We start from the raw sequence: 22,888 nt of genomic DNA, 5'->3' as shown, positions 1-22,888 counted from the left end.
CTCATGCACCATTTGGAATCGTGAAAAGCCTTTTGTCTTTTTGCATTTCTGTACTTTTACCCACGCACTAAAACAGCAATATGGAGCGCTTCACGGATTTGCGTGTCATCCTTTCGCAGGGGCCATGCTAATCTTCTCTGTATCGATCCAATTTTAGTATATGTGCCACCGTAGCGAGCACAGACCAGTGGTCAGGCTCAGGGCATATGTATGCCTCGAGTCCCAGCAATGTTCCTCTAGGGTGCTGGGCACCGGAGAGCCATGTTCCCACTTGTATGCCGTGCACTACAGAGCTTTGGCCCTGTCAGTGCTAGGCACACTGATTGATGCAGTAGGTCACCAAGTTTATGGACGGGGGGGAAATTAGAGTGTCACGATAGCCTATGGCAATCCCACTAAAGCAAGGGCTTTGGAAGTGCATTAGCACAACAAAACAAATGATCAAAGCATCCCACATTCGTTTTCACCATGCATGTAGACTTTCCAGTTGACCCAGCAGCACCTCCCACGATTTGCTAAACCCATCGTCGTGCACCATTTGGAAACGTGAAAAGCCTTTTGTCTTTTTTCATTTCTGTACTTTTACCCACGCACTAAAAAAGCAATATGGAACGCTTCACGGATTTGCGTGTCATCCTTTCGCAGGGGCCATGCTAATCTTCTCTGTATCGATCCAATTTTAGTATATGTGCCACCGTAGCGAGCACAGATCAGCAGTCAGGCTCAGGGCATATGTACGCCTCGAGTTCCAGCAATGTTCCTCCAAGGTGGTGGGACCTGGAGAGCCATGTTCCCACTTGTATGCCGTGCACTACAGAGCTTTGGCCCTGTCAGTGCTAGGCACACTGATTGATGCAGTAGGTCACCAAGTTTATGGACAGGGGGAAATTAGAGTGTCAGGATAGCCTATGGCAAAGTCCCAGTAAAGCAAGGGCTTTGGAAGTGCATTGGTTGCACAACAAAGCAAACGATCAAAGCATCCCACATTCGTTTTCACCATGCATGTAGACTTTCCAGTTGACCCAGCAGCACCTCCCACGATTTGCTAAACCCATCCTCATGCACCATTTGGAATCGTGAAAAGCCTTTTGTCTTTTTGCATTTCTGTACTTTTACCCACGCACTAAAACAGCAATATGGATCGCTTCACGGATTTGCGTGTCATCCTTTCGCAGGGGCCATGCTAATCTTCTCTGTATCGATCCAATTTTAGTATATGTGCCACCGTAGCGAGCACAGACCAGTGGTCAGGCTCAGGGCATATGTATGCCTCGAGTCCCAGCAATGTTCCTCTAGGGTGCTGGGCACCGGAGAGCCATGTTCCCACTTTTATGCCGTGCACTACAGAGCTTTGGCCCTGTCAGTGCTAGGCACACTGATTGATGCAGTAGGTCACCAAGTTTATGGACGGGGGGGAAATTAGAGTGTCACGATAGCCTATGGCAATCCCACTAAAGCAAGGGCTTTGGAAGTGCATTAGCACAACAAAACAAATGATCAAAGCATCCCACATTCGTTTTCACCATGCATGTAGACTTTCCAGTTGACCCAGCAGCACCTCCCACGATTTGCTAAACCCATCGTCATGCACCATTTGGAAACGTGAAAAGCCTTTTGTCTTTTTTCATTTCTGTACTTTTACCCACGCACTAAAAAAGCAATATGGAACGCTTCACGGATTTGCGTGTCATCCTTTCGCAGGGGCCATGCTAATCTTCTCTGTATCGATCCAATTTTAGTATATGTGCCACCGTAGCGAGCACAGACCAGTGGTCAGGCTCAGGACATATGTACGCCTCGAGTCCCAGCAATGTTCCTTCAAGGTGGTGGGACCCGAAGAGCCATGTTCCCACTTGTATGCCGTGCACTACAGAGCTTTGGCCCTGTCAGTGCTAGGCACACTGATTGATGCAGTAGGTCACCAAGTTTATGGACAGGGGGAAATTAGAGTGTCAGGATAGCCTATGGCAAAGTCCCACTAAAGCAAGGGCTTTGGAAGTGCTTTAGCACAACAAAACAAACGATCAAAGCATCCCACATTCGTTTTCACCATGCATGTAGACTTTTCAGTTGACCCAGCAGCACCTCCCATGATTTGCTAAACCCATCCTCATGCACCATTTGGAATCGTGAAAAGCCTTTTGTCTTTTTGCATTTCTGTACTTTTACCCACGCACTAAAACAGCAATATGGAGCGCTTCACGGATTTGCGTGTCATCCTTTCGCAGGGGCCATGCTAATCTTCTCTGTATCGATCCAATTTTAGTATATGTGCCACCGTAGCGAGCACAGACCAGCAGTCAGGCTCAGGGCATATGTACGCCTCGAGTCCCAGCAATGTTCCTTCAAGGTGGTGGGACCCGAAGAGCCATGTTCCCACTTGTATGCCGTGCACTACAGAGCTTTGGCCCTGTCAGTGCTAGGCACACTGATTGATGCAGTAGGTCACCAAGTTTATGGACAGGGGGAAATTAGAGTGTCAGGATAGCCTATGGCAATCCCACTAAAGCAAGGGCTTTGGAAGTGCATTAGCACAACAAAACAAATGATCAAAGCATCCCACATTCGTTGTCACCATGCATGTAGACTTTCCAGTTGACCCAGCAGCACCTCCCACGATTTGCTAAACCCATCCTCATGCACCATTTGGAATCGTGAAAAGCCTTTTGTCTTTTTTCATTTCTGTACTTTTACCCACGCACTAAAACAGCAATATGGAGCGCTTCACGGATTTGCGTGTCATCCTTTCGCAGGGGCCATGCTAATCTTCTCTGTATCGATCCAATTTTAGTATATGTGCCACCGTAGCGAGCACAGACCAGCAGTCAGGCTCAGGGCATATGTACGCCTCGAGTCCCAGCAATGTTCCTTCAAGGTGGTGGGACCCGAAGAGCCATGTTCCCACTTGTATGCCGTGCACTACAGAGCTTTGGCCCTGTCAGTGCTAGGCACACTGATTGATGCAGTAGGTCACCAAGTTTATGGACGGGGGGAAATTAGAGTGTCAGGATAGCCTATGGCAAAGTCCCACTAAAGCAAGGGCTTTGGAAGTGCATTAGCACAACAAAACAAACGATCAAAGCATCCCACATTCGTTTTCACCATGCATGTAGACTTTCCAGTTGACCCAGCAGCACCTCCCACGATTTGCTAAACCCATCCTCATGCACCATTTGGAATCGTGAAAAGCCTTTTGTCTTTTTGCATTTCTGTACTTTTACCCACGCACTAAAACAGCAATATGGAGCACTTCACGGATTTGCGTGTCATCCTTTCGCAGGGGCCATGCTAATCTTCTCTGTATCGATCCAATTTTAGTATATGTGCCACCGTAGCGAGCACAGACCAGTGGTCAGGCTCAGGGCATATGTATGCCTCGAGTCCCAGCAATGTTCCTCCAGGGTGGTGGGCACCGGAGAGCCATGTTCCCACTTGTATGCCGTGCACTACAGAGCTTTGGCCCTGTCAGTGCTAGGCACACTGATTGATGCAGTAGGTCACCAAGTTTATGGACAGGGGGAAATTAGAGTGTCAGGATAGCCTATGGCAATCCCACTAAAGCAAGGGCTTTGGAAGTGCATTAGCACAACAAAACAAATGATCAAAGCATCCCACATTCGTTTTCACCATGCATGTAGACTTTCCAGTTGACCCAGCAGCACCTCCCACGATTTGCTAAACCCATCGTCATGCACCATTTGGAAACGTGAAAAGCCTTTTGTCTTTTTTCATTTCTGTACTTTTACCCACGCACTAAAAAAGCAATATGGAACGCTTCACGGATTTGCGTGTCATCCTTTCGCCTCTTGCGGGAGAATCTTCGGTTCCCTTCCCGTTCCACAGTTCCACTTTCCCTTCTTCCTGATTGGCCCGACGTCTGGCTCGGGATTGGTCGACGGAAAGTTCCACAAAGCGTGCTTCCGAATTTGGTCATGTCATGTAGCGTGCCGTTGGCTCTTTTGAGAAAGTTCCACTGAACGTGCGCTCCGATTGGCCGCTGGGCGGGACCTCCAGGAAGCGCGATTTATAAAGCGGTGCAGTGGATAGAGGAAGTTAAAAAAGGAGACAAAACAGACAATAAAGACGACAAGCTTTGTTGTAAATGTTTATTTTGTTTGACAAAAAAATAGATATATACATGTATATGTTTTAGGGCTTTATGATAGCATAGAAAAACGCGATTATTTCTAAAATAACATTTTCCTAGAAAAATGCATTTTTTTCTGTGTTATTAAATCATTTACCTAATAATATTAAGTGGTTAAAAGATATTGTTCAGATGCAATTAACTCTAATTCTAAAAATTATAAGTCTAATAACACTGTCAAGGTGCAAACATTTAGTCTTTAAAACAACTAAGCAAAATAAATGTTTTTTTTGTATAAAACAAATAGAAATATACATGTACAAGTTGTAGGGCTTTATGATAGCATAGAAAATGCTATTATTTCTAAAATAACATTTATGACAGCATAGAAAATGCTATTATTTCTAAATGCTCTTATTTCTAAGATAACATTTCCCTACAAAAATGCATTTTTTATCTGTGTTATTAAATCTTTTACTTAAAAAAATTAAACAGTTAAAAGATATTGTTAAGATGCAAATAACTAATTCTAAAAATTAAGTCTAAGTCTAAAAACACTGTAAAGGTGCAAACATCATTTTTTTTAAACAAATAAGCAAGATATTCTGACTCTGATTGGCTGTTGTCATTTTCTTTTTTCTTGTTAACTTCTGCTATTAGTGTTTATTTACAGCTCTGGGTTAAGCTTTGAGCTGCTCTAGCAAATAGCCGACCAACTACTGGGAAGGTAGTTTATAAAATAATAATTTATCATACGTTTGTTTTTTTTGTTTTTAAATATTGCATAAACTGTCGTGATAATAAAATAATTTTACGCTATATTGTACTGCCCTAATATGTTAAAAGTATAAATGGTTATATATTTTGTGTAAATAAACATTTTATTTCTAATCTCTGTGTACATTTCAGCTTTTTTTTTTAAAAGATATTTGTTCAGTAGCTACAGTGTCCCAAGAGTGGGTTATCTGTTGTGACTCGAAAAACTTTTTTTTATCCACGCACTAAAACAGCAATATGGAGCGCTTCACGGATTTGCGTGTCATCCTTTCGCAGGGGCCATGCTAATATTCTCTGTATCGATCCAACTATATGTTTTTTTTTTTTAAAACATCAGTTCAGAAGCATATTAAAATATCATTTACAATCATTCCTTATGACATTATGTTGGTTTCAAAACAGGAAAACAACAAGCATAATCATTCTGGCAAATCTATTTTCAAACCATCTAGTGAGTACATAATATAAGGAGTATTCAACATAAACGTTTTGTAAAATTCAGTCTCTTTTTCTTCCATTCTAAAATATTGTTCCACAGTTTTAATATAGTTTTCCAGTTTCTTTTATACATTGTCCATAACTCCATTTTAGCATGTTTATTTTTAACAATGTTTCTCCTTTCTCAAATTACAGTTCTTGCAACTGATAGAAACAAATTGGCAATTCTTGTTTTACTTCCATTAAAACTAGGGATGCACGATATATCGGCGCCCATATCGTTATTGTCCGATAAATGCTATTTTTAAGATTATCGTTATCGATCCGATGTCATAATTAGGCCGATATCTTTAAGCCAATAAATTATGTAATTGTACAGACCTGCCTGCTTCGTGCACGCATGGGCTGAACTTGTTCAGACTTGCCCAGTGCAATATAATGGATCTCTCCTCACACTGATTATTCCCTCTAAGTCTGTCCTTTCTTCGCGTGGCTTGCTGTGCATTAATAACTCAGTAAGTAACCACGTTCCTTGTCATTGTAGATATGCTTGATTGAGTGTCACTGTGTATTTTGCTTTAAATCGCCTCAGGAAAAATATTACATGTGGAAACCTTTCCTGCTCTGTCTCTTTGTTGTGTTAGGGATAGCAGGGGAGATTCACTTATTACTCCAGGGCCGAATAATGTTCTTTTCAGGGTTAACTCTTTTAGTTGCAGCTGGTGAATGAAAGAGGACACGTGTAACTTGGTCTAAAATATTTATTACTTTCCGTGTGGTACAACAAGTAAGTCACCAAAGAGAGAACATCACAGAAAATGGTCTCATTGCGAAAAAAACGCTCCTCTTTTCTCTCTCCCTCTCCCTCTGCTTCACTCACACCCCAAACTGCAGCCCAGTCCTGTTAAAGGACTCGCACATTTTACAACACGTGTAAACATAATGGTTGTTTGTAATCTTATTATTTGTTATTATCAACGCGTTGCTGGTCATGTGTTGTTGATGTAAGATAGTATTCAGTTTGATTGGAATATTCATATTGACTATAACAAGTTCACGTGAGAGCTGTCACCGCGCACACACACACACACACACTGTAGCACGGGGAGAGGTGAGTTCAGTCAAAGGGGCTCTTTATATTCTGCTCTGTGTTTGTCATAAAGTCAGCTCAATGCAGGCTTTGTATCCAAATCTGACTCTGATGGCAACTCTGCCTCTACAGTTGAGTTAAACTCTCAGTGGTTTATCAAACTATTCATCGATCATTTTTCCGCGATTGACGGCAAGAATGAGCGCAGAAGCGCTGTCTGATTGACAAGCAGCACCTACATGTGACATGTCAAAACACCAAATAGGATAAATCTGTGCCGTATTTTCTAAACGTACTAAAACGTATTATCTGTATTTAGCTATTTGCTTGTACGGTGGCTCTAAACTGTCAAAACACCTCTAAAAAGCCTTTTTTTCGGACATGACATATTTGTAGATGTGTACATCACTGTAACACATTTTATTCATGACCATTTGAGCTGGTTTCTGTCCTTAGCTCTTTAATTTTTATCCTATTTAAGTATATTTAACTTGCTTGTTAAATATAATTTTGTTATTTAAACTATTATTTTCATCATAATCAATGTGCAATTATTTATGTGAAATGGTGAATATAGGTCTATAATCACCTTGCAATTTCGAAATCATAGCTTTTTTGCTTTAAGTATAGACTATTCAGTTCATAAGAGCAGTTCAATCTTTTATGAAGTTTGCTGTATAAAATATAACAGTTTAAAATATTTATAATTATCGGCCTATACATATCGGCTATCGGCCTCCAAGTCTGAAGAATTATCGGTTATCGGTATCGGCCAAAAAATCCATATCGGTGCATCCCTAATTAAAACCAAATAAAAATATTTTATACCATTCTGTCTCCTCCTCAATCTGCTCTGTTTTACTTGGCATCATTTGTTTAATACTTTCTTTTAACTTTGCCATAAATGTATTTAATTCAACACATTTTAAAAACAAATGCATAATACCTTCATTTTCCAGTCCACATATTTTGCATAATGCATTCTCACTGCTTCCAATTTGTGTCAGTTTTGTTTCAGTGAAAATAACATTATGTCTGATGAAATAATCCAACGTTTCAATTTTTGCGTCTAAATATTTCCATTTTAAATTCTTCCAGATTCCCTCTTCGTCTATTTCCACAAAGATTTTTTTTCCAAAATTGTTCTGAAACTGGACTTTTATGCACTTTGTTTCTGAAACAAATGTAGAAATTTTTGAGAACACATTCTTGAAAATCTTTCCCATTTTCCTTTAAAAACATTTTCACATTATTCCTTCATTCGGATTTATGATTTCAAAACTTTCTGGATCCACACCTACAAATGTTGCCATAATTTATCGTCCACCCAAACTAAATAATGAATTTCTAAATGACTTTGCTGCTTTTTAACACATATTACCACCCTCTCACCTAATATTATAGTTTTAGGAGATTTTAATATTCATGTGGATAATTTTAATAACTCCCTTACAAGAGATTTTATATCCTGTCTTGAGAGCTTTGGACTTCAACAGCATGTCAATGTTCCCACACACTCTAAAGGACACACCCTCAACCTCATCTGCTGCTCTGGTGTCTCACCCATTGACCTCTCTGCTGAGGAACTCCCTATAACAGATAATTTTCTTCTCTCATTTAATTTTGCACTCTCTCTTTCTTCCACCAAACCTCTCCGTACTATTTCCTTCCGTAACATAAAACATATTAATTTAGAATCCTTTTTTTGCTTATTAACTCTCTTCCTGAAATTACTAACCTTTCATCACCAAATGATTTAGTTTCTCATTACAACACTGGACTTGACTATAAGTCTCTGTAATAAAGTTCACGGCCCTTTGGCCGCCGGGAAGAAGGAGGTGGAGAACCGACGTAGTTTAAAAATATTTATTAATAACAGGGACGGCAGCTTCTCACAGAGACAATGGGGAGGTTGGTGCCACAGCCCCCGCGAGACCTATATGAGACGGGCCAGGAGAACAGGAGATGAAAAAAAAAGGAAAGACAGAGTAGACCAGGAAAGGGGAGAGAGGAAAAAAAAAAAAAAATTGGGGTTCGGTTCTCCAGACACGCTGCCACTCGGTCCTCCACCAGCTGAGAGATGCGATGACGTGCTGGGAGCCCTGTGGAGGAATCTATCCACCCGTCCGTCTTCTGGCGTCCGGCGGCGGTTCTCCTGGCTGGCTGGCGGCATCTCTGGTCTCCTGCTCCGCTTCGGTGGATGGATGCAGGCTCTGGCATCATGGTGGATCGCGGCGACTCCCCCGGGTTCTGTTGGATGGCTCCCTTCAGCACTTTCCCCTTCGGTGGTGAGCCCCGCGTCTCCTGCTCCTCCCCATGCTGGGAGACGGCAGCAGGCAGATCCTTTCCTCGCCAGCCTCAGGCCGCCCCGGCACTCTGGGCAGACGAACGGGTTTCTCCCCCACTTGGGTTAACTCCCAAACACTCGCCCCTCTCTCAGCGGCAAGGGCATCTGGACAACGCGTCCCTCCTTCTCCCGGGCTTCGGTACCACTGTAATAAAGTTCATGGCCCTTTGGCCGCCAGGAAGAAGGAGGCGGAGAACCGACGCAGTTTTAAAATATTTATTAATAACAGGGACGGCAGTCTCCGTGTCTAAACCAAAACGAACGGACGGCAGCTCCTCACGAAGACTGCCGTCAAAGTGAAAGCAAATGTAAAATATGTCCGGGCCCGGTCCTCTCTCGGCTTCCTCTGCCATAGTTCCTCCTTTTATGGTCCAGAGCTCCTTCCGTGGGATCTGAGGCAGGTGCGCACCGCAGGTGTATCCACTTACGCGGTGGCCTTACTTCGTTCCCACGGCTCTCGGCCACGCCCCCTCTCCATAGTCTCATATGGATTTTTTGAACATCTGACAGAAATAAAGTCAATCAGGTAAGCAATGAGCGTAGCTGCTGCTGCTTCTCTTCTGTTTCTGCATATTAACAGCAGGTGTTCATCAGTGCTCAATCATCACTTAATTAAACTCATCATCGGCTCATTAACTTTAACTCTGCGGCTGAGTAAATTTTGCTCAATTTAGAGAGGGACCAAATGTTCTCTGAACTGAGTAAATTTTACTCTGATGATTTTACTGTGTACAGGTATGGATCATATGTTTTGTCCCAGCTAAGATCTTAAAATGTTCTTCACTTCTCATAGTAACAACTAATGATAATAATTGTCATGGTCACATATATTGCTGTATATGAAGGGATATTTATTTATTAGCATGATGGTTGCTATATTTTAATGAAACAACTGTTTACTATGTAAATGGAGCTATCAAACCGACACGAGTGTTGAAAATAATACATAAGCTAAACTTTTTCAGGTTTTGTGCAGCCATATATACATGTAAGTAATATCACAGTATAAAAATAACCTACAACACGAAATCTCTAGGACAGGTGAACTTTCTGACGACACAGCGTCACCAGCACTGACCAAACACTGCACAAAGAATGAGATATTTCAAACATGATGTGACCTTAGCATTAATGTAACAATAAAAATAACTTACCGCACAAAATCTCTGTAATGGATGTACGTCTGACAGCGCAGCGTCAGGCAGACAGACAAAATACTGCACACACAGTGAAATATTTTAAATGTGATGTGAGTAAAACATACTGTTTATCAGAACAGGATAAAAATAACCTACCGCTCTAAATCACTATGACAGGTGTACTTGCTGACAGCGCAGCCTCACGAACAAAGACAAAATGCTGCACAAAGAGTGAAAAACTTCGAACGTGATGTAACCAGAACATACTGTGCATCAATATAACAATATGAAAATAACTTACCACACGAAATCTCTACGACAGGTGTACTTTCTGAAGGCGCAGCCTCACGAATACTGCTCAAAAAGTGAGATATTTCAAACATGTCGTGAACAAAACATACTGTGCATCAATATAACAGTATAAAAATAACTTTCCACACAAAATCACTTTAACATACGAATTAATCTCGACAGCAGATAAACTTTCTGACCCGATAAATTGAGCATTCAGAGCAAGAGAAACTTTGGAAAATCCTTAGCGCTGATTGGCCCTGATTTTAAACTTTAGACAATGCATCCCTCCGATTAGCCCAGTGTCTAAGCAAGCTGTAGACAATCGCGGCTTCTCGTTGGACGAGAGTCTACAGTCTACAGTTACCATTGCACGTTCCCTGGGCAGATGTCTGCGAACGGCGATCGACCCGTACGGCGTGCAAATTTCATTATAGATGTGTAGGCAATTACAGCACCTGATTGGTTGATTGAGTTTCAGCAAACCATGAATGAACTGATTTTGCAAGTGAACAACCCCTTGGTGATGTCATCAAAACAAATAGTAGTAACTGTCAGGACACGTTGCATATGGTGTGGTGCTTTTGAAATTAAAGCAAACAACCCTAACTGTGCATAAAAGTGAACCATGAAATGATCATTTAATAAGTTTGTTATTAAAGTTTAAGTTGCTTTTTAAATTAAATTACTTTTAATGGTTCACTCAAAATCCCCATAAACCTCAACAAGTGGAATATATAAATTAATATATGTAATATCAGTTCTATAAATAAAATATTCATATGTAATAGTAGTAATTAAAGGTCAAACTTTTTTATAAATGCATAATGTTTAGTAGAATTATTCTTAAATATGTTTGTATAACAAAAAATGGAAACATTTTGCTTCTGTTCTATTATATTATACAGATATACCATCATATTTCTAATAGCAGTAATACAATTACATAAAATGAATAATAATCCCTTACTTTGTTACTGGGTAAGTATTTTAATTATAGTAACTAACTACTTTGTAACAAATTACAACAGTTCTATTTTGAGAGTGTAATGTCATAGGATATTTGAATAATGTACTGTTTTTGTATTTGTGTGTTGCAGGTGGAGCTTGATGTTGGAGTGTGGTTTAAGGATGAATCCACTGGCATCCCATCTGACGGCAACAGGATTAGCTGTCATCGACTCCAGAGCTGGACTTGGAAAAACACAGAGGAGCAATAGACTTTTCAGAGCGCCTGTACCAGAGGTTACTATTAAAATGGACTGCATATTATTGTCATAGACTTAGATAATGATTCTAAATTAAATTCAAAATCAGAAGATTTAGTCAATTTTTAAAAACCAATGAAGTCCTTCCAACACATACAAAAAGAAACACGAGATTGTATTTTATTATCCAAATTTATTAAAAGTGCAAAAGAAAAGTTCTAAACATATTGTTAGACCTGCCTGACATAAAAATGTATACTATAGATATACTTTGTACATAATAAAAAAACACATTACTATTACAATCATTAGTTTTAATATTACTGATAGCAGTTATAGATATAAGAATATATTTGTATACATAAAAAAATACTGCCAGGTCAAGCATTTAGATATAAAAAAATAAAAAAAAATAAATAAATCCTCTTAAAAAAAAACTAAGCTAACAATTAAAGTATATAAAGCAACATTAGTTATCACAAAGTAATAATTAAAGTACTTTAAATAACATAATTATATATTTTTTATTACTAAAATTTTATAATAAATAAATAATTAAATTAAATAATTATATTAAAGTACTTTAAATAACATTATGATAATATATACTTAATAAACATAAATAAATACATACATAAATAAATAAATAAATAAAAACAAGAAAACAATTAAAGAAATACTGTAAACTGTAAAACAATAAACTGTTAATATAACATACATTTCTGGAACAAAACAGTGTTACAACAATCAACAAATTAGTGTAAAACACTGTAAACTTAAACAGTCAAATGTTAATATAAAATTTGTTTCTACAACAATCAACAAATTAGTGCAAACTGTAAAAAAAAAAAAAAGCTTAACTTTTGTAAATTAACAATAAGTTACAATCTACAAATTAGTATAAAACTATGTGTACTCTGAAACAGTCAACTGTTAATATTGCGAACATTTGTGCAACAATAAGTGTAAAAAGCAGTCAACAAATTAGTGCAAACCGTAAAAACCTGTAAACTTTTAAAAAATCAACTGTTATTATAACATACATTTTTGCATCAATACCAGTGTTACAACAATCAACAGATTAGTGTAAAACACTGTAAACTTTCAAACAACCAACTGTTATTATAACATATCCATTTTTGCAACAATAACACTGTTACAAGTCAAGAACTATGAACCGCAACATGGATAGAGGTCCAGTTAGACAGACTCGGAGGCCTGAGACTGAGAGCCCAAGAGAACGTCCACAGCCCTTTTAAAGTCTTCAAAACAGTCAAACGTCTGCCCAGCAAGGTTTGTGGACGTGGAGGCTTTGGAGCTCTCACAGTAGCTCTTCTTTCTGTATTTCTTGTGGCCTTGAGTTGGTTGGCCACACAGAGCACAGATGTAAACCTTCACTGAGGTTGTATGTCCAGAGTCACTGAGTTCTGCCTTTTTCCTCTTGTAGACTGTTGATCTTGAGGGCAACAGTAGCGGAGTGGATGCATGCGGCAAGGAAACAGCGGGAGGTGCAGTCAGCGGAGTGTGTGTGTGCCGGAGTCCTGCGGGCATCGAATGGGCCGGCGCAGGAACTGGTTGAGCAAGAGCAGAGGGAGGGACAGGTAAGATTTGCGGGAGCCTTTGCTTCAACTTTCGGGTGCCGGCCAGAGAAGTGGTGATGGGATACTGCACTGCAGGCCGGCTGGTATGGGGTCTTTCCTCTGGAAGCTCCTCAGCGGGGGGCTGGCTGGTGCTGGAGACGCTCTGTTGACGACGGAGGACAGACAGACCCTGGTCGGTGACGTTTGTGGCTGACAGTGCCTCCTGCCTCCTGATGAACTCGCTCACGCACTTTGAATTTATTTTCAGGATGGGAATCCCGAGTTTGCTGAGCTGATCATCGTCCACCGTCACACTCTGCTGCACACGCTGGTACAGTTTAGTGATCTGCTGTTTCAGCGGTGACCCTTTAGCTTTTCCTCCAACACCAGGATGAAGCCACAGCTGTTTGACCAGGCAGTACATCAGCCGGTTCTTTCTGGAGTCCACCAAGTGTGCGGCTGAGTACCGCTTGCTGAACTTGAGCTTCTGCACCAGGGACGCCTCAGTCGGATCTCCACTGGTGCTGCCAAACAGAGCATTGCCCCAGCGTGCAGAGTAGAGGCTGTCGAATTGTTGGATGCTGCGGTCATGGAGGTCAAGCTTGTTCCAGGCGCTGATGACCTTTTGCCCGGTCGACTCATTTAAGGCAAGTTTTCCTTCCTCCAGGGCGATCTCAACAAGGACTTTACACAGATCCTCTACGTGCTGGTACCCAGGCAGATGATTGGGACCGCACACGTCCTCCACACAGGGGTCAAATTCAGCAGCCACTGCCTGATGGGTGAGGCACAGACGGTTCCTCAGAGGAGTCAGGCTGTCCCTCTCGCGGTCTGAGGAGTAGCCCACATCATCATCTTCCTCCTGCAGCTCTTCCTCTTCCTCTGCCACCCCAGCAGGAACATCTTCGTCCTCATCCTCATCTGCCTGAAGTGTCTCTCTAGTCTGAGCGTAATGATCAGGAGCACTGAAGGGCTCTGAGGACTGGGAAAACAGGTACTCCAGACCAATGCGCTCATCACCAGCAGGAACCGGAGGCCTGTAGTTTGCCTCCTCCACCTCCCCAAATAGCTCCTGGCACCTTTGGTTTAGGCGATGGACCAGAGGAGACATGTACACCATATGTTTCCTCCCTTTCCGCCCTTGGACGCTGGCTGACTCCCTGTTAGAGTTCCAGCGTGCGATGCCAGCCAACAGATAGACTTGAAACGGTACGGCAGCACAGTGGGGTCCCGGGATCATGTCAGGCAGAAAGGAATGAAAGCCCTCCAGACTGTTGCTTCCTCTCACCGTACTGTACCGCGCAAGACGAACACCGTTACGGGTCACATACTTGGTGATGGTGTACATGTTCCTCCCTGGTGGATCCTGGATGCATTCAAGGTGCTTCTGCTGGTTCTCCCAGACGTGGTCGATGGCTGCAGAGTCCTTAAACAGATGCACCTGATTCTCATCCATCCCTGCGGCTCCCTTCAGGAGATCAATGGCGCACTGCACGCGCGCACATGTTTCCTGTGCACCAACTGTGATCCTCCTGACGTAATGGCTGAGGTCATATTTACTGACACGCAGCTCGATGATCTGGCTGTCAGTCAGGGAGGCATAGTTGGTTGGGTGACCGGCACGTATCGCCTGTACCAGAAGAGCCATGTCGTCTTTGTTGTAGGCAAAGACGGCAGCAGAGAGGGCAGACTTGAACAGGGCATACTTTGGATGATGATCAGTCACTGAAGAGCTGCTCAACCGAGGACACGGCGTGGACGCGACAGCAGCCACGATCCACATACATGAGCTCGGGCGGTGCCTCGTCAGCTCTCCTGTACCTCTCCATGAGGCCTTCAGCCATCGGCCTCATCTTCTCCAATGACTCCTCACAGGTGAGAACAGATATGAGGATCTGCCCCTGCTCGTTGGCCACATTGGTACACCACTCTGCAGTGCCTTTTCCATCGCCGGAGAGTTTCTTGCAGATCTGATAACAAATACAACACAAACAGATTTAAACATTTTTGTATTTTTTTTTTCTGCACCAGACCAAGAAAGTAATAGTCACTAATATTCAGAAATGAATTAATAATGTGTTTTTGCATTGCAGCTCATTAGATTTCGGATGCAGAGCATGCAAGAGGAAACCTGAAGTGAAGAAAACGACACACAAAGACGTAGGTAAGTATGATTAATAATCTGGTGCGTGTGATGGTGACAAACAGGATTTTAAAGCACTAGTAACCCATATTAGATATTAATTTATTGATAATTATTTATTATTAAACAATTAATAATACTTTACTTATCAATTGTCATTAATAATTAATGATTAAAATGTCCCATGATGCAAAAGTGGACAATAATATTTTAAGGATAAAATCTCTCTGATAAAGGATTTCCTGAAAGAATAACAGTAAAAAGGTTTAGCAATACGTTTACAAACTGACTTTTTTTCCACTGTGTTAAATTTACCTTCTTGGTGGAGTCGTACCTCAGGACTTGCCCAAATGTGGACATAATCTGAGTACGGTAGTCCTCGATGTTATCTGCCTCTGAGATAAGGAACGCCTTTCTCATCAGTCTGGCAGATGGCGGCTCTCTCCGTGCTGGTGGTCGCTGGAACTGCTGGCACAAACTCCCTAAAAGCAGAGAAAACAGACACTTTGCTGCTTAATCTTTGAATAAATGCTCAAAAGGATAGGAATTTAAAAATAATAATTCTTTCATCATTTGCTGATCCTTTTAATGATTGTAAACCATTATGGGTTTCTTTTAAACACTAAACAAGATATTTAGAAAAATGTCAGAAACCTGTAACCATTGACTTCCATAGTATTTGTTTGTTTTTTTTACAATGGAAGTCAATGGTTACAGGATTTCGGCTTTCTTCAGAATATCTTCTTTTGTGTTTAACAAAAGAGAGAAACTCATAAAGGTTTAAAACTACTCATTTCTGGGTGAACTATCCCTTAAAGAAAACAATTAACTCTGACTTACGAGTGATCTTCCCAGGTTTGTTGTACTGGCTGAGAAGAGTGGTGTACAAGTCCTTTCTCTGCAGATAGTCCTCGCAGTGGCTCTCCTGCACCTGTCTCCAAACTTTCACCATGGTGTTTCCCTCAGTGCGATCCCTCATCAGGCGGATCACCTGCTTGTCCACGCCACGCCTAGAATCATAGGAGCAACACAATCATTAGATGATGGTGAGTCTTAACTTTTATTAGACTCTGAATAATTTTACAATGATTTGTATTCTGCTAGAGACTCACCGTAGCGTCAAGACAGCAGGAAACACCGCTCTGTGAGCTGGACTGAGCTGATTAAGGATGCACTGATCCCATGACAGGAAACGACCAATAGTATGCTCTTCCGACTCCTTTGCAGCCTTTCTACAGGCGTTGCATGCCAGGACCTCAGTCAGCATGGAGTACCAGCCAGACATGTGGCAGATCTGTCTTACCGTGGATGAATACCCACAACGGTAGAGAAAAGCCTTCTGATTGGTGCGTGCTGGGCAGTCAGACCTTGGGCACCGAAGACTGTAACGCCACACACCGACTGGTCTCCAGAAAAAAACGGAGCTGTGAAAAAAGGAGTCTGCTGAGGGTACTTTTCCTTCCACCACTCCAGGAAATTCTGGAGGGTGAAACCACATCCGGTCATCCTTCAGGACTTTCCTCCACTTTCTGTTTCCATGTTTGTCTTTATAAGACATGGCCCTCTGAAAGAGTCCCCTTTCAGCATCCTCCTTAAGCCACAGTATGTCTGCACTGGGCAGCCCATGAAGACCAGACTCCCACATCTTGTGCCAAACCTCAAATGACACCTGGTAATTAGAATAACCGAGACAAATCTGTGTTAAAATCAATTAAAGTTTTAGTATTAAAGTATTAATTTTTCTTATCTTCACAACCACAGAGTTCTTTGACAGTTACCTCAGAATGTGCTGGGTCACTGTGTGTTGACCCACCAGATGACCTTCTAGGTTGAACGTCAGAAGCTGACACAGAAGCTGATGCAGGAGCCGATAAAGAAGCCGAGGCAGGAACTGACGAGGCTGATGCAGGAGCCGAAGAAGAAGCCAAGGCAGGAACTGACGAGGCTGATGCAGGAGCAGAAGAAGAAGCCAAGGCAGAAACTGACGAGGCTGATGCAGGAGCCGAAGAAGAAGCCAAGGCAGGAACTGACGAGGCTGATGCAGGAGCCGAAGAAGAAGCCAAGGCAGGAACTGACGAGGCTGATGCAGGAGCCGATGAAGAAGCCAAGGCAGGAACTGACGAGGCTGATACAGGAGCCGATGAAGAAGCCGAGGCAGGAAATGACGAGGCTGATGCAGGAGCCGATGAAGAAGACTGGCCAGGAACTGATGAGGCTGATGCAGGAGCCGATGACGAAGACTGGCCAGGAACTAATGAGGCTGATGCAGGAGCCTCCAATAAAGAAGTCGACGCAGGAGCCTTCAACAAAGTAAGTATAATAGGTAAAACCTTTTTCATTGACATATTCATACTTTTTGCACAGCCTCCCCATCTATGCTCACAAAACTGTATTCAGGAGTATATACACCACCTAATTGTGATGTACAAATGATGAACTTACAGCAGACAGTGGAGAGTCTGAGTGGGGCTTCTGTGAAAGATCTGCACAGGAACGTTTTCTTCTCTTTGCTTCCCCGGCTCCTAAATGAGCACAGTTGTGATTATCAGAAGACAGTGTCTTAGTGTGATGAATTTTATTTATTAATGCATACAGTTGAAGCCGGAATTATAAGTCCCCCTGTTAAATTTGAGTTTATTTTTCACAATTTATGTGTAATGGAGAGAGGACTTGTTCAGGCACATTTCTAAACATAATAGTTCTAATAACTTAATTTCTTATAATTTATCTTTACCATGATGACAGTAAATAATATTGGGTCATACTTTACAATAAGGTTTCATTAGATAATGTATTTACTAACGTACTAATTATGAACAATGCTTGTACAACATTTTTAATCATAGTTCAACATGTACTAATGCTTTATTAAAATAATATTTAATGCTTAGTTGATGGTGTCACAGTTGTGGTGAGGGGAAAAAGGAGCGAGGACTCAGGTGCAGCAAATAATGGGTGTTTATTAAGAATAAAATAAAAACAAAAAGGCAAAACAAACAACCCCGAGGGGGAAAACTCTAATAAAACAAATAAACGAACAAACAAACTTGGCAGGACTGGCAGGACAAGACAGGGCTGGACACAAGACAGGAAACTATCGACGACGAACTGGCAAAGGACTGAAAACATGAGGGGGATTATAAAGCAAAAAGTAAATTGACACACAGGTGAACACAATTAACTAATAATGGGTTGACAAGGAGGGTGGGACTAGACAATAGACGGGAGAGCGCATGACACAGAGAGACAATACAAGCCATGCGCTCACATAACACAACACTGAAGCACACGACAAAAGCACGTGACCACAATGTAAACACCGAGCCACGTGCTTTGACAAAAGACGCAAGACCCGAGCACATGATGAATGAAAACTCAACGTGCGCTCACACACGCAGCGTGCATGCTTCATCCCAGCGCCGACCAAAACCGAAACCAACAAGACTGAGACGCTGGGAATGAAACACGACGCTGCTGACAGATGAAAACACAAACACGAGTACAAGAGCGCACGCGTCTGAGGGACGCAGAGCGCGCGCGCGGCCGCGTCAAGCAGGAGCGCGCACACTCTACGTACACCCACGACGGCGCGCGCTCACACAGAGACAGAAACAGGACCAGACATGAGAAGTGTCAGAGCTCTGCCACCAAAACAAGAATTTTCAAGACCAAAGTGGCAGAACCCTGACAGATGGACTGTGAGTTGGCATTGATGACTGTAACACGAACAAATACTGTATTTAGTATATTGTTCATTGCTTGTTTATGGTAGTAAATGCTTTGACATTAACTAATACAAACTTATTGTAAAGTGTCACCCTTTAGGGTAACACTTTAGAGTAATAGTTCATTAGTTAATATTAGTTAATGCATTTACTAACATGAACAAGAAATTTAATACATTAATTACAGTATTAATTTATCTTTGTTAATGATGTTATTTAAGTTAAATAACGTTAGTTCAATAATGCACTGTGCAACAAGCACAACTTTGGATTTTAATAATGCATTAATGTTGAACTGTAATTAATAAAGGCGGCACAAGATTGGTGAGACTTAGTGTTAGTAAATTGATTAACTAAAGGACTATTATACTGAAGTGTTACCATATTCAGATTGAGAAAGTAAAGGCTTAACTAGCTTAACACTGTTTGTTCTGTAGCCAATAGAAAAACATAAATAATAAAACAAATAAAACTTTCTTCAGAAGATAATATACTATCGTAAGTACTGTGAAAATGTCCTTGCTCCATTACCTTGAATAAATATTTCACAGGAGGGCCCTCAGCTGTAGTTCATGCTGCAACAGTATGAATAAATGTTAATAAGTGACATTTATTATGTGATATACCTTGTCTTTCAGAGGAGCTGAGTGGTTTCTTCGGCAGACCGCCTTTGTCCTCAACTGCTAAAGAAGGACAAAAAAAAACACAAGATTGGCAAAAGTCAGTGTCAAAGCAGCAAGAAGACAATCTCATCAGCACAGTGTTTTGATGTTGTGTTTCATTGATTATGCTTTGGTACATAAACAATTAAAGACAATAATAAAGGGTTATACACACTGCAAATTTTAGATTGTAGATTTAACTACCTTAGAGTTCAAATTAACACTCCCTCAGTGTTTATATGGGAACCACTATAAAAAGTGTTAAAATAACACTTTTGAAAAAAATTACCACTCAGAGAATGTTAATTAGCAAACTCTTATTGTGTAAAATATATGAAAAATGTATATCAAAATACTGGCAGCAGTAGCCAAAACCAAAGATGAAATCAACTGAGAATAAAACTTTAAATAAAATAATAATGAATTTAAAAAAAAAAAAACAAATTACACAATAAAATTTATTTTTATTTTCAACATCTTTAAAACAACTCATCACAATAAACAACTCATCATGGAGCTTCACTTTTTACTGAGCTTTGGCTTTAATTCTGTCATGTGAACAAAAGCTCTTTATGAAATTTCTGTTGTTCATTTGAAGTCACCATGATGGAGGACAGAGTCTGCTTTAGTAGGGCTCTTCAACTTCTTGCTATAAATGGGTTTTTTTTTTTTTTTAATTTGGATGCTATAATTATTAGTGCTATTCACACTATTCTTACATGTAGCATGAAAATTCAAAAGAAAATGTAAGAGTCAGTCTGAAGAGATTAACTATGATATCAAAGCCATCTTCTCCTGCTTGTTTTCTAATTCAGTGTCACATTAGTTATGTGTGTGAAATAAATAAAATACATAAATGAAACCACTGAAGCTTTAACAATTAATGACTTTAAAAGCATGATTTACAATGTGAATGTTTGATCTATGGCAGCACTTAAAAACACACAGACATCAACAATTAGTCTTTGAATCTCAATATTGGTGACAAACAAAAAAAAATAAAAATCAATTAAAAAAACTACTGAAATATTACCTCCCAAACACAACACAAAATAAATAAAAAGTAAGAGATTGTAACAACATAAAGCTGCATAATTTATTTATGATGCAATGCATGCTGGGAGCTTTGTACTATGCTGGAACCCAGCATGAAATATGCAGCTTTTTTCTTTTTAGCAACCATGGTTGAGGTTCATATCCTGATTCTTGATGTCTGTGTGTCATAAAGATCTGCTGGAGCTTTAGTGTATGACACTTTATATAACTCTAGAATTTTAACACTTCACTCTGAATTACCACAACACTTAAAAATTGAACACCAATGAATTTGCTGTGCACCTTGTGCTTCAAAAGCATTGAGGGTTTTTCACAAGTAGCGCATCATCTGCGCATCCACTGTCACCTCTAGAACCCGATGAGCTGGAGCTGGCCGCCACTGCAGGAAGAGGCCTGTCCTTTGGGGGTTTCTGTGAGTTACAAGTTGTAGTTTGCATGAAATGTTGCCAGCATGATATATATTTTTAATAAAGTAGTTAAAAAAAATAAAATAAAGCCTATATCTTTGCTGAGAATGTACTGCTGGAACTGCTTCAGTGTCACGAAAAATCTTGAGAAATGAAAAAACATCGAAAAATAACGAAAAATGAAATCTTGAAAGATCAAGAAAAATCATGAAAAATGATAAAATCTTGAAAAAGCACAAAAATCACGAAAAATAAAAATAATAAACAATTCAAAAAAATTAAAAATTTTGAAAATTCACAAAAAATGAAATTTAAAAAAAAAATAACAAAAAATCGAATTTTTTTGAAAAATCGCAAAAAATCACAAAAAAGAAAAATTTTTGAAAAATCGCAAAAAAATGAAAATTTTTTGAAAAATCGCAAAAAAATGAAATTTTTTTACAAAATCGCAAAAAATCACAAAAAAAGAATTTTTTGAAAAATCACTAAAAATAACAAAAAATATTTTTTTTTGAAAAATCGCAAAAAATCACAAAAAAATGAATTTTTTTGAAAAATCGCAAAATATGAAATTTTTTTGAAAAATCGCAAAAAATGAAAATTTTTTGAAAAATCACAAAAAATGAAATTTTTTTGAAAAATCGCAAAAAATGTAATTTTTTTGAAAAATCACAAAAAATGAGTTTTTTTTGAAAAATCGCAAAAAATCACAAAAGATGAATTTTTTTGAAAAATCGCAAAATATGAAATTTTTTCGAAAAATCGCAAAACATGAACATTTTTTGAAAAATCGCAAAAAATCACAAAAAATGAAAAAATTTTGAAAAATCGCAAAATATGAAATTTTTTTGAAAAATCGCAAAACATGAAAATTTTTTGAAAAATAAAAAAAAAAATCACAAAAAATGAATTTTTTTTGAAAAATCGCAAAACATGATAATTTTTTGAAAAATCGCAAAATATACAATTTTTTGAAAAATCGCAAAAAATGGAAATTTTTTGAAAAATCACAAAATATGAAAATTTTTTGAAAAATCACAAAAAATGAAAAAAATTTTTAAAAATCGCAAAAAATAGAAATTTTTTGAAAAATCACAATATGAAAATTTTTTGAAAAATCACAAAAAATGAAAATTTTTTGAAAAATCACAAAATATGAAAATTTTTTTAAAAATCGCAAAATATGAACAATTTTTGAAAAATCGCAAAAAATGAAATTTTTTTGAAAAATGGCAAAACATGAAAATTTTTTTAAAAATCGCAAAATATGGAAATTTTTTTGAAAAATCGCAAAACATTAAATTTTTTTGAAAAATCACAAAAAATCACAAAAAATGATTTTTTTTGAAAAATCGCAAAATATGAAATTTTTTTGAAAAATCGCAAAACATGAAATTTTTTTGAAAAATCGCAAAAAATCACAAAAAATGAAATTTTTTTTGAAAAATCGCAAAATATGAAATTTTTTTTAAAAACCGCAAAATATATAATTTTTTTGAAAAATCGCAAAATATGAAAATTTTTGAAAAGTCGCAAAACATGAAAATTTTTTGAAAAATCGCAAAATATGGAATTTTTTTTGAAAAATCGCAAAACATGAAAAATTTTTGAAAAATCGCAAAAAATGAAATTTTTTTGAAAAATCGCAAAATATGAACAATTTTTGAAAAATTGCAAAAAATTAAAATTTTTTGAAAAATAACAAAAAATCACAAAAAATGATTTTTTTTTGAAAAATCGCAAAATATGAAATTTTTTTGAAAAATCGCAAAACATGAAAATTTTTTGAAAAATCGCAAAAAATCACAAAAAATGAAATTTTTTTGAAAAATCGCAAAACATGAAAATTTTTTGAAAAATCACAAAAAATGTATTTTTTGAAAAATCGCAAAATCACAAAAAATGAAACATTTTTGAAAAATTGCAAAATATGAAAAT

The 22,888-nt window shown here is 39.0% G+C and overlaps 1 protein-coding gene, 1 long non-coding RNA gene, 7 other non-coding genes and 2 pseudogenes across 11 annotated transcripts in view; 1 reads left to right on the top strand and 10 right to left on the bottom strand.

Moving 5' to 3' along the window:
• The window catches only part of LOC148680587 (uncharacterized), a 232,162-nt pseudogene that overhangs the window by 117,279 nt on the left and 91,995 nt on the right, over window positions 1-22,888 (bottom strand). The gene's annotated exons all lie outside the window — the stretch shown is intronic.
• On the bottom strand, window positions 75-181 carry LOC141384290 (U6 spliceosomal RNA). The gene has a single exon (XR_015484687.1). It is a non-coding gene; the product is annotated as a U6 spliceosomal RNA (small nuclear RNA).
• On the bottom strand, window positions 601-707 carry LOC148680598 (U6 spliceosomal RNA). Its single transcript, XR_015944532.1, has one exon. It is a non-coding gene; the product is annotated as a U6 spliceosomal RNA (small nuclear RNA).
• On the bottom strand, window positions 1,131-1,237 carry LOC148680597 (U6 spliceosomal RNA). Its single transcript, XR_015943292.1, has one exon. It is a non-coding gene; the product is annotated as a U6 spliceosomal RNA (small nuclear RNA).
• On the bottom strand, window positions 1,657-1,763 carry LOC148680596 (U6 spliceosomal RNA). The gene has a single exon (XR_015944534.1). It is a non-coding gene; the product is annotated as a U6 spliceosomal RNA (small nuclear RNA).
• LOC148680595 (U6 spliceosomal RNA) lies at window positions 2,184-2,290 on the bottom strand. Its single transcript, XR_015943273.1, has one exon. It is a non-coding gene; the product is annotated as a U6 spliceosomal RNA (small nuclear RNA).
• On the bottom strand, window positions 2,709-2,815 carry LOC137495068 (U6 spliceosomal RNA). Its single transcript, XR_015484921.2, has one exon. It is a non-coding gene; the product is annotated as a U6 spliceosomal RNA (small nuclear RNA).
• Window positions 3,236-3,342, bottom strand: LOC148680594 (U6 spliceosomal RNA). Its single transcript, XR_015944550.1, has one exon. It is a non-coding gene; the product is annotated as a U6 spliceosomal RNA (small nuclear RNA).
• LOC137495093 (U6 spliceosomal RNA) lies at window positions 5,096-5,196 on the bottom strand (annotated as a pseudogene).
• On the top strand, window positions 15,956-20,519 carry LOC137490901 (uncharacterized). Of its 2 annotated transcripts, none has more exons than XM_088650808.1 (4): window positions 15,956-16,146; window positions 16,328-16,772; window positions 16,862-17,410; window positions 19,464-20,519. In XM_088650808.1, exons 3-4 carry the CDS (start codon window positions 16,959-16,961, stop codon window positions 19,510-19,512), a joined length of 501 nt encoding a protein of 166 aa, XP_088506934.1. In that variant the 5' UTR covers window positions 15,956-16,146; window positions 16,328-16,772; window positions 16,862-16,958; the 3' UTR covers window positions 19,513-20,519. The 2 variants fall into 2 exon arrangements, 1 of the variants encoding a protein (XP_088506934.1); XR_015942688.1 differs by lacking the exon at window positions 15,956-16,146 and having other exon boundaries at window positions 16,189-16,772; window positions 16,862-17,146; window positions 17,190-17,410.
• On the bottom strand, window positions 17,265-21,823 carry LOC148680593 (uncharacterized). The gene is made up of 4 exons (XR_015942882.1): window positions 20,826-21,823; window positions 19,452-19,508; window positions 17,543-17,622; window positions 17,265-17,400 (listed from the first exon to the last, which is right to left on the bottom strand). It is a non-coding gene; the product is annotated as an uncharacterized LOC148680593 (long non-coding RNA).

This window comes from Danio rerio, chromosome 4 (assembly GCF_052040795.2).
Source record: "Danio rerio strain M-AB ecotype USA chromosome 4, GRCz13ab, whole genome shotgun sequence".
NCBI lineage: Eukaryota > Metazoa > Chordata > Actinopteri > Cypriniformes > Danionidae > Danio > Danio rerio.
Note: the sequence above shows the minus strand (reverse complement) of the source record. Positions and strands in the feature narration are given on the sequence as shown.